The sequence below is a fragment of the Drosophila biarmipes genome, chromosome 4, assembly GCF_025231255.1.
Source record: "Drosophila biarmipes strain raj3 chromosome 4, RU_DBia_V1.1, whole genome shotgun sequence".
NCBI classification, from domain to species: Eukaryota; Metazoa; Arthropoda; class Insecta; order Diptera; family Drosophilidae; genus Drosophila; species Drosophila biarmipes.
The window spans coordinates 229,424-244,477 of record NC_066614.1 but is presented as its reverse complement, the minus strand read 5'-3'; the positions used below and the strand labels follow the sequence as shown (position 1 = coordinate 244,477).

The 15,054-nt window shown below is 35.0% G+C and overlaps 3 protein-coding genes across 11 annotated transcripts in view; 1 reads left to right on the top strand and 2 right to left on the bottom strand.

Moving 5' to 3' along the window:
• The window catches only part of LOC108024904 (ADP-ribosylation factor-like protein 4A), a 57,020-nt gene extending 56,102 nt beyond the window's left edge, over nt 1-918 (top strand). For 2 of the 4 annotated variants that reach the window (XM_050886898.1, XM_050886901.1), the window contains one exon: nt 37-669. In XM_050886898.1, coding sequence (XP_050742855.1) covers nt 37-588 — 552 coding nt within the window. In that variant the 3' untranslated portion in view covers nt 589-669. Of the gene's footprint in view, nt 1-36; nt 670-822 lie in introns of those variants that run through there. The other 2 variants (XM_050886900.1, XM_050886902.1) reach the window with 2 other exon arrangements.
• The window catches only part of LOC108024901 (polyamine-transporting ATPase 13A3), a 41,072-nt gene that overhangs the window by 5,612 nt on the left and 20,406 nt on the right, over nt 1-15,054 (bottom strand). The gene's annotated exons all lie outside the window — the stretch shown is intronic.
• LOC108024896 (forkhead box protein J1-A) lies at nt 955-5,442 on the bottom strand. 6 transcript variants are annotated; one of them, XM_050886894.1, is made up of 6 exons: nt 5,326-5,441; nt 3,208-3,590; nt 2,485-2,668; nt 2,077-2,424; nt 1,915-2,007; nt 956-1,854 (listed from the first exon to the last, which is right to left on the bottom strand). In XM_050886894.1, the coding sequence occupies exons 2-6, from the start codon at nt 3,585-3,587 to the stop codon at nt 1,567-1,569; spliced, it is 1,293 nt and encodes a 430-aa protein (XP_050742851.1). In that variant the 5' UTR covers nt 3,588-3,590; nt 5,326-5,441; the 3' UTR covers nt 956-1,566. The 6 variants fall into 6 exon arrangements, with proteins under 6 accessions (XP_016950533.1, XP_016950529.1, XP_050742851.1 ...); XM_050886895.1 differs by having other exon boundaries at nt 1,407-1,851; nt 5,326-5,439; XM_017095044.3 differs by having other exon boundaries at nt 955-1,854; nt 1,915-2,424; nt 3,208-3,593; nt 5,326-5,442.

Here is a 15,054-nt window from a genome sequence, read left to right as displayed (position 1 = left end):
CAAAACGAAATGCTTTATTTTTTATGTTTTTCAAAGGGTGTTCCAGTGCTGATATTAGCAAATAAGCAAGATCTTCCAAACGCGTGTGGTGCAATGGAGCTGGAAAAACTTTTAGGACTGAACGAGCTTTATAACCCAGTGCCGAACATATCGATGCTAACTTGTTCCGACTCTTCTTCCACCATCAATTTAATCGGATGTAGCAAGTCAAACCAAAGTATTACAGAAACCTCGTTAACAGAGCAAAGATCAAATCACCTGCATTCATCAATGATTCACATTAAACCTGCTCCTGAAAGTGACGAACAAAGGACTACGTTAAGTGGAGAGGCGTTGTCTACATTCATATATCCGCATTCTGGCAAAGGTTCTGATGTGAAGGACCAAAAAAATTCGCGTGATGGTAAAAACTGTTTTCATAACAAAAAACATAACAGGACCTTTTCCAACTCGATGCACTTTAGGGGGTGGTATATACAACCGACCTGTGCGATAACTGGCGAGGGACTTCAAGAAGGCCTAGAAGCTCTTTATGATATGATTTTGAAACGCCGGAAACTTAATAAATCTCATAAGAAAAAACTGTAGCTTTACTAATAGAATGTGCCTGTTCAGTGTTTTTAAATTTTCTTTATTTAGCACAATTACATAAATAAATAAAAAAGCGCATTTTATTGAAGTTTTATTCGACTGTAATTACCAACTGAAAATAATTTAATTTTATTAATTTATTTTATAATTATAATAAAAATATGTTTATAGTTTGTAAATAATTAATAGAAATATTTATTATTTAAAAATATAATTTTTTCTCACCCTTAGATTAAAAATGGCAGAGAAAATGTTCCTCCTCTACAATATCATACATTTTTGGCTCAAAGAACTATCCTTTCAAGAGAATAATTAATCTGCACAACGAGTAAAGGTTAATTTACTCTAGGACCAAAATATAAAACACTTGAATAGCATAGTGGAATTTACCAGGTGTAATATTTTACATTGTAGTCATCATTATGTATCATCAGCGCTAAGAAAAACAAACTTGATGATTGATAACTGGTCCGTCAGTAATCACTTATCGTGTTGCTCTGCTGAAAGCGGCCATTTTCTTCACAGATAATAACGTTAAAATACTCATCCCGACTAGTGTACATAGTCACGACAAGGGTCGGCTTGCCGAAGCTACCTTCCCTATTTGTTAAAATAAAATTAAATGTTCTTAATTTTGTGCTGTCGAACCTATAACTATGTCCTACTATTCACAGCTGCTTAAAAACTTATACACATAGAACACCTTTTATGTCACCGTTTCTTTCAGCTCTGCCGTTAATGCGTTCGCTTCTGCCGTCGTTTCGTTCGACAGATAAGTTGTATGGCTCCGCAGTCGACTGCAGAAAGTACTCCCAAGTTTTTTAAATATGTAACGTATTGAAAATCAAATAAAATGATCGTGTTTTAATTTATTGAAGTGGTTGTGCAAAATAATACCTTATGACAACGATACTACGTGTAAGAGCAACGCGCTTATATGATGATCAAATAAATTTGAAACTTTGCATTTTGATTTTAATAGTGCGTAACACAAACATTAAGAAGGTTATCTAATATATCATCATTTCGGCTATATTCAGAACTATTATGGAGGTAATGGAACTGTTCGTCAATGGAGTCTACTAGGGGCCGGAAGTTAGTATAATCATAATTAACTCTTATGTTGCACGGATGGCTAGGACTGGATTCATCAGTCATATTTCGGTCTTCTAAGATAGCTGTATTCGATGCAAACACAGTAGTCATATCCGAATAACTATTTAAGTTATTGAATGTACAAAAATCGTCTTCTCCAGACACCTGCTTAAAATTTGTTTATTTTTAGATTATAATTTATCTTTTTGTATATAGTGTATTTCTTACCGTGTTGCTACTGTCTATCCTGTGGGAAACTAAGCAGTTTAGGCTTTGAGGCTCTGCCATGAATTCTCCAGCGCTTACTATAATTGTGTTAAGCTTTTTTTGAAATATATCATCTTTAATTATTGTTTGCATCGGATGTTTTTCATGTTGAATTTCATTTACCTCATCGGTTGTACCTTTCCTTAAGAACTCCGCAAAATTATCATTCGTAAACGTTGCCGATATATTTTTTGAAGCATTTGTGTCTGATATTTTTGACACGCTATTTTTCTTACAAAACCTTGAAAAGCAGGGTTGAGAAGATTTAGCTAGTTGCTTATGAGTTAACTGTTCACTATGGTATTTGGAGATGTGATTAAGCTTTGTGTGACATAGTTTTCTATTACGAACGCGTTTTCGGTCACACTTCTTAGGGTCAACACCCAACTCCCAGTAGCCGCCTTTTCCTTTTTCTTCTCTTTTTCTGTTACGAAAGCAGTGATGTAGAGATAAATTGTGCCTTATGGAGTTCTATAAATCGTTTTTCAATTAATTAACACATTTAACAAACTACACTTTAAAAGTACTTACATTCCATTTCTTTCTGACTCTGAAGAATGCAAACTTAGCTTCTATCCAAGCACATAATTGTTGTAAAGTTATGCGACCATTTTTTAGCATAGCCATCCCAATTATATGTGAGTAGTTAAAAGGTGGTTTCTCAGTCACGTCGGTTTCATACTTAGATGCAAACTTTTCGTATTCTATTAAATCCCTATAAAATAAATAAAATCGCAATTTGATTCTATTAAACAACAAGAAAGAACGCTGTGTCGAGTGCCTGGACTAACAGATACCCGTTACTCAGCGAAAAAGAAGGGGCAGGCAGATTTGAGCGCTTTCGGAGTTTGTGGGCGTTAAATTATGCGGGCCGCATTAGCGTAAGAAACATGTGCTGCGTACGAAGCTAAGGAATCTCTGAGAATTTCGGAGATATCAGCGTTCAAGTTGACGCTAGTTAGAGTGGGAAGGTTGGAGGGTGGTTACAATTGTTTCCTAACTTTCAAATGTTTGTGAGTGTGGCAAGAAATCTAGAAATAAAAATCTGAACTCTATAGCTCCCGAGATCACAGCGCTTACACGGACAGCCGGAAAGAGAAACATGGCTATGTCTGTTTGGCTAGGGATCCTTGTGTGTGTGATGTGTATGTTATTCTTTATGCAGTCAGAACCGATTTTATCTACCTGTTATATACTTATCCACGTTTTACTTTACAAGCAAATGGTATAAGTAATCAATCCTAATTTACTTACTTTTTTACTTTGTTGACAAATATTTCGAAGCGTTCTGATGGAGTTTGCTTTTTTGGAGTTGTTTTTTGTGCTCTCGGATCCTTGATTACTTGCGACCTTTTAACTGTGTCTCCGCCTCTAGTCAGTTTTATTTGGTTCCGATGAATATGCGTATAGTTAGGTATACGGTTTTCAGCTTTTGTTCCGGTATTTAAAGTTTCCCTTGTACTAGAATCAATTGTTTTCGGCCATGTTAAATTTTGATTTCGCAAAAGCCAATTAAGATTAGTTAGCTCGTGCTCATCGTCGGAGTCTTCCTCTTCTTGAAAAAGAGTGGTGTCTTCTTTATACGATTGTATCAGAGCATTGCTCTTAGATAATAAAGTGTCGCGGTTTGTCATCGCCTACTTTGGTAAAAAAAACAATTTATTATTTGGACACACTTTTTGTAGATAAAAACAGGGGACTTATTTCATAATGAAACAACTCTCCTCAACAAACATTAGATTAGTCCACAAGCCTATTTTTTAAGTTCCATATTTTGCTAGAATATAAGATAAACTGAACACATCAATTCTTATCTGGCCGTGTTTTTTAATATTTATTGTTTTAAATTTATATATGTAGTATCAAAGAAAAACAAGAAAGGAAGTTAACTTCGGCAAGCCGAAGTTTGTATACCCTTGCAGTTATAAAAAATAATCAATAATTTTATTAAATTGAATTCGAAATTCTTAAAAATATATAAATTTATATTCCCAATATTATAAGATTATATGTCAAAAAGCCCCAAAGCTATAATTTCTTTCACATTATTTTCCGATTTCCCACCAATTATCCGATCGTTCCTATGACAGCTATGTGATATAGTCGTCTGATTTTAATAAAATTTAATTCAAAATTCAGAACTAATTAAACATTTTTATTTTCAAGCTTATAAGGTTATATGTTAAGAAACACCAAAGATATAATTTTTATTTCATGTTTTCCGACTAATTTTCCGATTGTTCCTCTGGCAGCTATATGATATAGTCGTCCGAATTTGATAAAAATTAATTCGAAATTCAAAACCAAATAAAAAATGTTATTTCCAAGCGTAGGAAATTGTAAGTTAAAAAACACCGAAGATCTAATTCTTCAATGTTAATTTACCACTAATTTTCCGATTGTTTCTATGGGAGCTATATGATATAGTCGTCCGATTTTGATAAAATTTAACTCGAAATTCAGAACTAATTAAAAATTGTTATTTCCAAGCTTAGAAGGTTATATGTTAAAAAACACGAAAGATATAATTTTTTTTTAAAGTTTTTCCCCGATAGTTCCTATGGGAGCTATAAGATATAGTTGTCCGATCCGGCTGGTTCCGACTTATATACTACCTGCAATAGAAAGAAGACTTTTGGAAAAGTTCCAGCACGATAGCTTTAAATCTGAGAGACTAGTTTGCGTAGAAACGGACGGACAGACGGACATGGCTAGATCGACTCGTCTTGTGAGGCTGATCAAGAATATATATACTTTATGGGGTCGGAAACGTCTCCTTCAAGGCGTTGCAAACTTCTGACTGAAATCATTATACCCTCTGCAAGGTAATGGGACGTGACGATCAGCACCATCAACAAACAATGTTCGAATATCAACTTTTATGAAAAAAAATACATTCAAGTACATTTCATTCTGCCCGCTTCAGCAAAATATCTAAGTTTCTATTATTAAAGGTGAATTTTATTGCAAAATGCCAGGCGTTTTATTGCATCGTTTTGCACAAAAAGACAAACATTTTTATTTTTTTAAATTTAATTAGTTTTAACCATTTTTTTACTTTTGGGTGCAATTTTGTTTCACTTTTTATAATTTACCGATATGAAATATTTTATAACGTTTTCCATATCTAGTCAAATACACAATTCGTTTGCTAACTTGGCACAAATTACAATATTGCAAAATTATATAAGAAAAACCACTTATGTAAAAAGTATGTCATGCTCTACGGCTTTATTATAGGCTCTCTTATGTAAGATAAAATTTACTTTTTTATTAATTTTTCCTTAATAATTTAATTTTTTAAGCTATTCAATAAAAAAAATCTAAGTACACTTATAAGCCGGTGAAAGGTTTTTTAAAGTTATACATTACTTTTTTTCTTGCAGAAACAACTTTTTTACTTAAATATTTCTGACGAACTACTGAAAGTGAACTGAACAGCCACTCTCTGCCATTGCACCTGTGTCTCTGGTCTAGCGCAACCCTCATTTTTCTACAACACCAAAAAAAAATTGAAGGAGGTTAGGCTAGTTCTCTCGGCCTTATAGAGTCGAAGTGGTCGACACTCAGGTGGTCGAACACACACTTAGTCGAACGAGCTCATGTTTTAATTTAGTCGCCTATCGAGCGGTCGTTTTCCGACCAAAAAGTCCAAAAATACCCCGATTTACAAAAGGACAGAGCAACAACCCTATTCCACCATACATAAAACTACTTTTTGGCTGCACAGTCTTGTTCAATATACCCACCACTATTCCACAAATTCCTTTACCTCTTACATATCATTGTCATTATTACACCCTAAAGGGTGTAGTTTTATCATTAATTTTTAGTAAATGCTGCTTACTATTTTTGGAGCTCAAACTCTTGGTCTGTTTGTTTATATAAACTTTCTAGTGAAAAAAAGACGTTAATTAATATTTAAGATATGGATTCATTTGCATATTGAGAAATGTCTACACAGGACATTTTTATACATTTTTTTTTATAATTATTTGTATACTTAAAATATTTTTTACTGTTTTTGAATACAAAATTACGTAGAAGACGAACGTAAAACATACTATATAATATAAATTCTACTCGTTTAAGAAAAGAAAATAATCCTTTATAACAAGTTTCACGAAATATGATAGTGTCCAAGTTCAGAATAACACTTATTTACAGATAGAGCACAGAAAATGGAAATTTTTGTCAGATATTTATTTCCAAGACCCTTGCAGACGGTTTATATTCTTAATCAGCATCACTAGTCGGTCTACCCATGTGTATATGTCCGGTTCACGTGATGAATCCTGCCAAAAATGTGTGTACCTATATAAATAAAAAACTAACTTTGGCAATGCGCTAAAAATGGAAGAGCTTAGGACCTACCTGTACCTATGCTTTTCAATTTTTAGTAAACTAAGTTTTAATTACAAAAATATGAAGAAAGTCTTACATTTTAATTTACTATCGTAAATGATTACCAAAACTAAAAACAAGAAAGAACGCTATATATTCGAGTGCCTCGACTATCAGATACCCGTTACTCAGCTTAAGGGAGCAAAAGGGAAATGGAGATATATAAGCAGCAAAGCTATATTTTAGGGCAGATTTAAGCGTTTTAACCGTTTGTGGGCGTTAGAGTGGGCGTGGGACATTTTTTTTTACGTCAGTCTTATAACTGCAAGGGTTTACAAACTCCGGCTTGCCGAAGCTAACTTCCTTTCTTGTTTTTAATTAAAAGGAAAGCATTTATAAGTTATTCATCGACTAAAACTGTTTTAAAAAAATTAATAAAAGCACAAAATCTTTTATGTAATGTTTTTTTTATTTATTTTTTTTTTGTAAAATAGTTTATATTGCTACGTATGTGGCAGCTTGAGCAGGTTTTAAATATAAGGGATAAAAAGCGTTGGTATAAAGGTTATAAAATATATCTATTCATTTACAATTTAAATTACAGCAGACTTTGAGTGTGTTAAATATATCTTAATGGGAGATCATGTGGGTCGTATCTTTTAGGTCTTCTTCTCGTTGGTCTCCAAATTAGCCCTTTCGCCAGTGAGTTAGGATAAGAGCCAAGGCGTCTGAAGTAGCTTTCAGCATGCGTTCGACAAACATCGCCTATCTTTGGGATTTTGAGATCTCTTTCTATATCTCTTGTTCTCTTGAACCATAGGGCATTACAAATTGATCTGACAATCTTGTTTTGCGCTACACGTATTTTGTTTAGGTTCGACTTAGACGCTATGCCGTAGACTTGTAGTGAATATTAGACTGAGAATCGATTTATAAATTCGAACTTTGTTGGACAAAGAAAGCTTATTTCTTGACGTAACAAGTCAGTATATACTTGCTGCCTTTGAAAGCACTGACTTATTCGCCATTGTTGTGTGCCAAGGTACTTGTAGTGGGACTTGTAACGAAGTACAGAACCGAGCATGGAAATGCCTGGGCAGTTTTTTGGCCTTGTGGAGAATGTGACACAAGCACATTTGTTGCAGTTTATGCCTATTTTCCTTTCGGTTGTCCATTTTTCGTTACGTACTCTGGCAGGCCTAATGTTGCAATATCTATGCTCGGACTCCTGACCATAACCGCTGTGTCGTCGGCGTATTTTACGATGAGCATGTCATCATCGTCAACTTCAGTAAAAGCCCAGGAATCTGGCATATCTCATGTATACAGTGAGTAAAGTGTCGGTACACTGCCTTGTGCTACACCCGCTGAGATTGGACGTTTTGACGACATCTCACCATCGACAACAGCACTAAATTTCCAATCCGATAAAAAGCTCTGAATGAGGAGGAAAAGCTGCGGTATTAATAGTATTTTTAGCTTGCTTAAAAGGCCGTCGTGCCTTACCCTACCAAAGGCTTGTTGGATATCCAAGAAGAATATTTTCTAATTTAAGAATCCGGTCCAGTATTACTCTTTCCATCATTTTGCCCAGTACAGGTAATAGACTTATTGGTCTGTAAGCGTCTACATTGGTGGGTTGCTTTCCAGGCTTGGGGATCATAGTAATAATAGCACCCTTTGATCTACTTGGGTAGTGACTCAGCCTTAAGACGCTGTTGAACAACAGAACTATAAATATTAGTGCTTTTTGTTGTCTATAAGGTCCTCGCCTGGTGTTTTTTGTTTTTCAGCTTTCCGATCTGTGTCACAACTTCTTCTAGGGTAACAGGCTTTGTTGGAAGAGCCATTTGAAAAGGCCTGTCCAGACGCATTTGAACAAGCATTCAATTTTCCATCCGAGTTAGGTTTAACGGCTTAAGTCTGTCCTCTAGATTGTCAGCAAAGATATAAGCCTCCTGCTGAATGGAGCTACACCAACCACCAGCTGTCTCTTAAATCGATTCGTGAGCTTCCATTGAGAGTAGTTAGTCGATACATCTAGACCCGCATTTTCCAACATATGGTCATATGGCTCATCTCCTGTTCTTGTTTATTCTCGACGAACTCTACTTTTCAGCTGTATGAGTACTAATGCATTTTGTGGGAGCAAATTTCTATTTTGCTCCGGAGGTGGCCTTTGGTTTGGGGTAGCAGCTCTCGCAGCACTGTAGCTCATTAAGCTCATCTGGATGGTTAATCACAGTGTCAGGATTTATGCTTCTGTCCACTTAAACTTTTCAACGGAGCCGTGCGGTAGAAGTGATTTCCTTATTGGTCATAAGAAGGAAGGTACATTTTTAGTTGATCGCTTTTGTTGACTATTCCTCTTGCATTCCATAATCTGATTATACCCTTGCAGAGGGTATATTGATTTCAGTCAGAAGTTTGCAACGCAGTGAAGGAGACGCAAATATTCTAACCGACTATTTTGGTATATGTTATGTGGGCGGCAGACAGTTTCAAGCGTCTTAGCCGTTTGGGGGCGTTAGAGTGGGCGTAGCAAATATTTTTTTTAGGTCAATCGAAAGGTTTTAATTTGACAAACACATTTTAGCAAAAAAAAATTTATAGTTTGACAACTGTGGCCACACAGTTTTTGGCGGTTTGTGGGCATAAGAGTGGGCGTGGCATATGTTTTTTTTGGTCAATCGAAAGGTATTGAGGAGACAAATACATTTCAGTTAGATTTACAGTTAGTTACAGATTTTCGCGGATTGTTTGCGTTAAAATGGACGTGGCACCTCGCTGAAACAAACTTGCGCTACGTAGGAACCAGGAATCTGGATGCCAAGTCGGACGATTCTAGCTTTTATAGTTTCCGAGTTCTCAACGTTCATATGGACAGACGGACATGGCTAGATCGACTCGGCTAGTAATCCTGACCAAGAATATAAATACTTTATGGAAGAAGTTAAAAATTTGAATTTGTTGGGATGAAAATTTAGAATATTTCTTCTAACCTAGTTGTTAAAATCCGATGTCCCGTTTAAAATTAATTCCAAAAACAAGAAAGGAAGTTAACTTCGGCAAGCCGAAGTTGGTATACCCTTGCAGTTATAAGAAATAATCAACTTTTGTAACACCATGTGAATGTTTTATGGATTGTTGCTGACTTCAGTGACGGGATGCATACAAGCCCACAAACAAAGGGACAAACATTTTCGTTTTGGGAAGAAGAGAAAAATCTTGTTATACCCTTGCAGAGGGTACAATAAATTCAGTCAGAAGTTTGCAACGCAGTGAAGGAGATGTTTGGTTTGCGTAGAAACGGACAGACGGACTTGACTAGATCGAATCGTCCAGGAATGCTGGCGGGAATATGTATACTTTATGGGTTCGGAAACGTACATATCCTTCACTGCGTTGCAAGCTTCTGACTGAAATTTGTTCTATACAAGGGTGTAACAAAAACTTCTGATATCAAACAAAAATACCTATGAACGAGGTAAGGGGTCGTGGCGATTACGAACCATCAGCATAAAACAGTTCTGATATCGACTTTTGTGAATAATAAATCAACTTTCTAAAATGTTCTCATATTCTTTCTCAAGAAGGCTGCCGTGTCGTGTTTTTGTGTTTTTTTTCCCGTCTTAAATTATTGGTCGCGAATAAGTAAAGCCATCGAAAGTAACTCGGTAAATCTGTTTTTTCTGCTATTTCCTTAGATCATTTGAGCGCTTAACATCAGACCCGCCCAAATGCGGACGCCTGTTTGCCTCTCGCTCACTCCTATGGATAGTTCGCAGTTTTAACACACTCATAAGTTTCGCGAGGAAACTAACACGAGTCTCGAACCTTTTGTTCAAAAAATTTTAAGAGAGTTGTAGTTTAAGAGTTTAATTTCTTATTTTCGTATGAAGCGCAAGTTTTATGTGCCAACAAACTTCAAAAAACCGTCTAAATTATCGCTGATATCTCGGAAACTAGGAAGTCTAGAGATTTCCTCCTTGCTTTGATCTAAAATCTTTCTAGTAGGCAATATTAAAAAGTATGCATTACTCATTGGTTAATTAACATTAATTTGCAAAAGCTAAATATTTTCTGACCATAACTCAAATTTTACCTTATAAAATGTCCTCCTCAAGCAAGAGCAAGAGCTTAAAAAAAATTGTATAAAAGTGGAAACTAAAATTAAATGTCGTAAAATATTTCACTATTTAACTATTTACGTCTTTCAAACATGACTTGTCTAAATACCGACGTTTAAAAATTATGGGAAAAAGTTTTTTTATTCCGATTTTATCAGTTTTTTTTTTAGATTACTCAAAAACAGCTCTTCAAATTAATCTTAAAGCTGTAATGTCTTGAGGTTCCTTATTTGAATTAAAAAATGGCCACATTTACTAGTTCAAAACAATGCCTGAGCATTGAACTTTTTTGTGCGTATCCAAACTCCGTTTGACCTGGTCCTGGACATTTAGATGATGTTAAAAAGCTTAATATAAGAAACTTTAGTTTCACCACTTTTGGAAAAACTACCTAGTTTGGCGCGAAAAAAGTTTTAAATAGCTAAAATTAATACACCCTTTACTTGCTAACTACCAAAGATTCAGACTCATGCTAAATATCGTAAAAAGGTTTTTTGAAATACCATTTACTTCTTTGAAACATGATTTATCCAAATACCACCGTTTAAAAATTATGTGAAAAGGTTGTTTTGTTCTGATTTTTATACCCTTGCAAGGGTATAATAGTTTCAATTAGAAGATTGCAACGCAGTGAAGGAGACGTTTCCGACCCCATAAAGTATACATATTCTTGATCAGCGTCACCAGAAGAGTCGATCTAGCCATGTCCGTCGGTCCGTCTGTCCGTCCGTTTCTACGCAAACTAGTCTCTCAGTTTTAAAGCTTTCGGGATGAAACTTTCCCAAAAGTTTCCTTTCTATGGCAGGCAATATATAAGTCGAAACCTGCCGGATCGGACAACTATATCTTATAGCTCCCATGAAACTTTCCCAAAAGTCTCCTTTCTATGGCAGGCAATATATAAGTCGAAACCTGCCGGATGGGACAACTATATCTTATAGCTCCCATAGGAACTATCGGGGAACAATTTAAAAAAAAATACATAAACGGTGCTTTTTGACATATTCCCTTCTTAGCTTGGAAATAACATTTTTTAATTAGTTCTGAATTTCGAATTACATTTTATAAAAATCGGATGACTATATCATATAGCTGTCATAGGAACAATCGGGAAATTAGTGGGAAAACAATATGAAAAAATTATTTAATAAAGTTGATTATTTCCTATATGTGCAAGGGTATATTATATATTATAAGGGTATTGCCGAAGCTAACTTCCTTTCATACTTTTCCATTTTTCAACGGCGGCATTAACGATTTCGGGCTAAGCCTTAAAGTGTATACTAATTGACATTCCTTAACGTTATACATGCAACACATTGTTGTATAAAGTCACGTTTTAAAATTTGTATTTAACAAAAATGGCCACATGTATTAGTTCAGAACCTTTAACACTGCCTAAGCGTTTTCCATTCACTTAAGGGTCTGAGAATCATTTAAATTGTTATTAACAGTTCCACATAAAAAACTTGAATATGATTTTTGTAAAGGTAGCAAAATGACATGATTAATTTTAAAATCAAAAACTTCTCACATCAATCAAAAACACCTTTTAACGAGGTAAAAATCAAGTGACGGTCGCACCTTCAGCATACAAAAGTTATGATGTCCGGCTATATTAGTGGATGTTAGGTCGGCGGCAGGCAGATTTAATCGTTTAAACCGTTTGTGGCCGTTAGAGTGGGCGTGGCACATTTTTTTAGGTCAGTCGATAGGTATTGATAAGACAAATACATTTCAGTTAAATTTTTGTTTCTCTAGTACACCCTTTTACTCTACAAGTAACGGGTATAAAAAGTAAGTGCCTGCTAGGAAGATACATTATCGGATAGGTTGTTGAGGCACTTTAGTACTTAAGGTTAACCCGTGTCGAAGTTTAGCTTTTGCTCAAATTCGACGACGAGATGATGGGACTCGACTTATTGAGTGGATAGTAAAGAATATTTTCGTCAAAAAAGTTTATATCAATACTTTTGTTTATTGATATAAAACCCATATACTTTAGCGAACTTCGTACTATTTAAGTCTCTTATGCGGAACTGTTTATAACAGTTTAAATGATTCCAAGCCCCATCTGTTGATTAATAAATAAAAAAAAATGTTGTCTGTGCCAAAAGTTAAGTTATTCCAAGAGCTATAAACTTTGAAGTTCAACCCCAAATCTTTAGAAACGTTTTTGAGAACTCAAAAAAAATTTACATTTGCTGAACAAAAAATTAGTTTAGCCATAATTAAAACGGTGGTATTTGGAGAAGTCATGTAAGAAAGGCGTACAAAATATTTTAAAATACCATTTTAACGATTTATAGCACATGCCTGCAGCTTCAGTAGTTCGCAAGTTACGGGTGTACAACATTTAGCTATTGATAGCGGTTTTCCCCAAACTAAAAAGTTTTTCTAAGTATGGTAGAACTAAGTTTACTTATATTAAGCTGTTAACATCATCATAAATTTCAAGCATAAAAATGGTCAATGGTCAGACAGTGTTAGATGTTCTGAACTGGTAAATGTAGCCGTTTTTGTTGATTATTAACTTAAAACCGGGACTTTATACAAAAACGTTTCGTATGTCAAACGTTGAGGAATCTCGAAGGCCCTAAGAAACACCCAAACACCTTAAAATGTAATTTGAAATCGTTAGTCCATAAGCAGCAAAGCTATATTTTCGCCGCCGCCTATCGGCTATTTCAGTAGATATTATGTAGGCGGCAGAAAGATTTAAGCTTTTAAACCGTTTGTGGGCGTTATAGTGGGCGTGGCACACTTTTTTTTAGGACAGTCGATAGGTATTGGCACCCTGCTGAAATAAACTTGCGCTGCGCAGGAAGCCCAGGAATCCACATACCAAGTTTGGCTGTTCTAGCTTTTATAGATTCCAAGATTTCAGCGTTCATACGGACAGACGGACATGGCTAGATCGACTCGGCTAGTGATTCTGATTAAGAATATATATACTTTTTGGGGTCGGAAACGATTCCTTCTGCCTGTTAAATACTTTCCGACGAATCTAGTATACACTTTTACTGTACGAGTAACGGGTATAGAAAGGATTTCGAAATACCTCTAATTTAATAGTTCACAGATACGGGTGTACAGAATGTAGCTATTTTATAGCTAGTTTTTTCAAAAGTGGTAGAAAATCCCATAAAATTTTTCTTTGCGTATTTCCTTTGATAGGAGCATCCGATTTTGACTGTTACGGTGTCATTCGACGTGTATTTTAAACGTATACAACTGGGTTAATAGCGAATGTATTTATCCGCTGTATGTATGTATATGCCCTTTTCTTTGGTTGGAGTTGTTGTATCTTATCTGCATGGTGCAAAACAATAGCTTTGATATTTTCTACGGTCGAGTAAATGCCTTCCAAATTTCAGACCAAAACTATTAACGACTATATAACAATTATTTAGTTTGTCATATTTAGTTTATAGTCGCCCGATCGGAAGATTTTTCTTTAAAGTTTAGTATCGGCAAAGGCTATTAAAGATTTTTTATAATATGCTAATAGGGTTAACTTTCGCATTTATTTATTTTAACCGATTGTTTCTACGACGAGAGAGCGCATTTTTCCTTATCAGAATACGCATAAACAAAAAAAGCTTATCTAGTTTTATCCGTTCGTATGGATGCGACAGGAATAAGATGTCCGAACGTAAAGTGCTTTTATCGTTTTCAAGGTATGCAAAAAAATCGATTTACGCAAGCATGACAAATTATTTTATGCAATTAAATGCCTTTCTATAAGCACGGCACACACCACACATATCAGCACCTAGTGGATGATAGCTGTAATTTAATTGAATATAAATTTAAAACTAAGAATACGAATGAATTTAAATTTTATGTAAGCATAGATCAAAAAATTAATTTAAATTCAAAAATGTGGTCGTTAGACAGCTCTTATCGTGGTATGTGCGTTTGTGGGGTTAGGGTTAAGCATGGCATCCTGCTGAATTAAACTGGTGCTGCCAGTTGCAGGCTTAGCCCCAACTTTTTAGAATTTATGGGTTAAAAAAAAACAACATGATTTGGTTGTTTATATCTTATCGTTCATTTGGGAGCTATAGGATATTGTAGACTTTTCCGGCCTTCTGACCAAAAGTATAGTACCATTTGCAATATTAAAAAAACTAGTTTTCTTAAGTAAAAAAAAAACTAAAACTTGTATATCCACTAATACCTTATAGTTACACGTCCTGACAATTAGTACGTCGCTAGAGATGCATTAAATATAGAAACGAAGTGAAACATATTGACAAATGGTTTAGTTTACAGTAAAGATTATATATGAAGGACGTTGATGCACTTCGAACAGAACAAACAAGAGTCCCAACGACACCAAGCACGTGCTTATTACGCGCGGTTATCAATTTGGGAAAAAAATGCGAATTCGCGAGGAAGATACATAAAACAAACAGAGACGGGACAATAAAAGGCACAACTAAGAATGAAGCAAAAGAGTTAAAATATTAGTTTTTAATACCGTGATAGAAGTTGAAATGCAAATTAAATGATAGAGATTGTTATAGTTATTACATAGAACGCGAAAGGGCTCGTGCAGACAAAAATTTTATGTACATCGTGGCAAATTTAGAGGATAATAATTTCGTGTTAGTCCAACAGG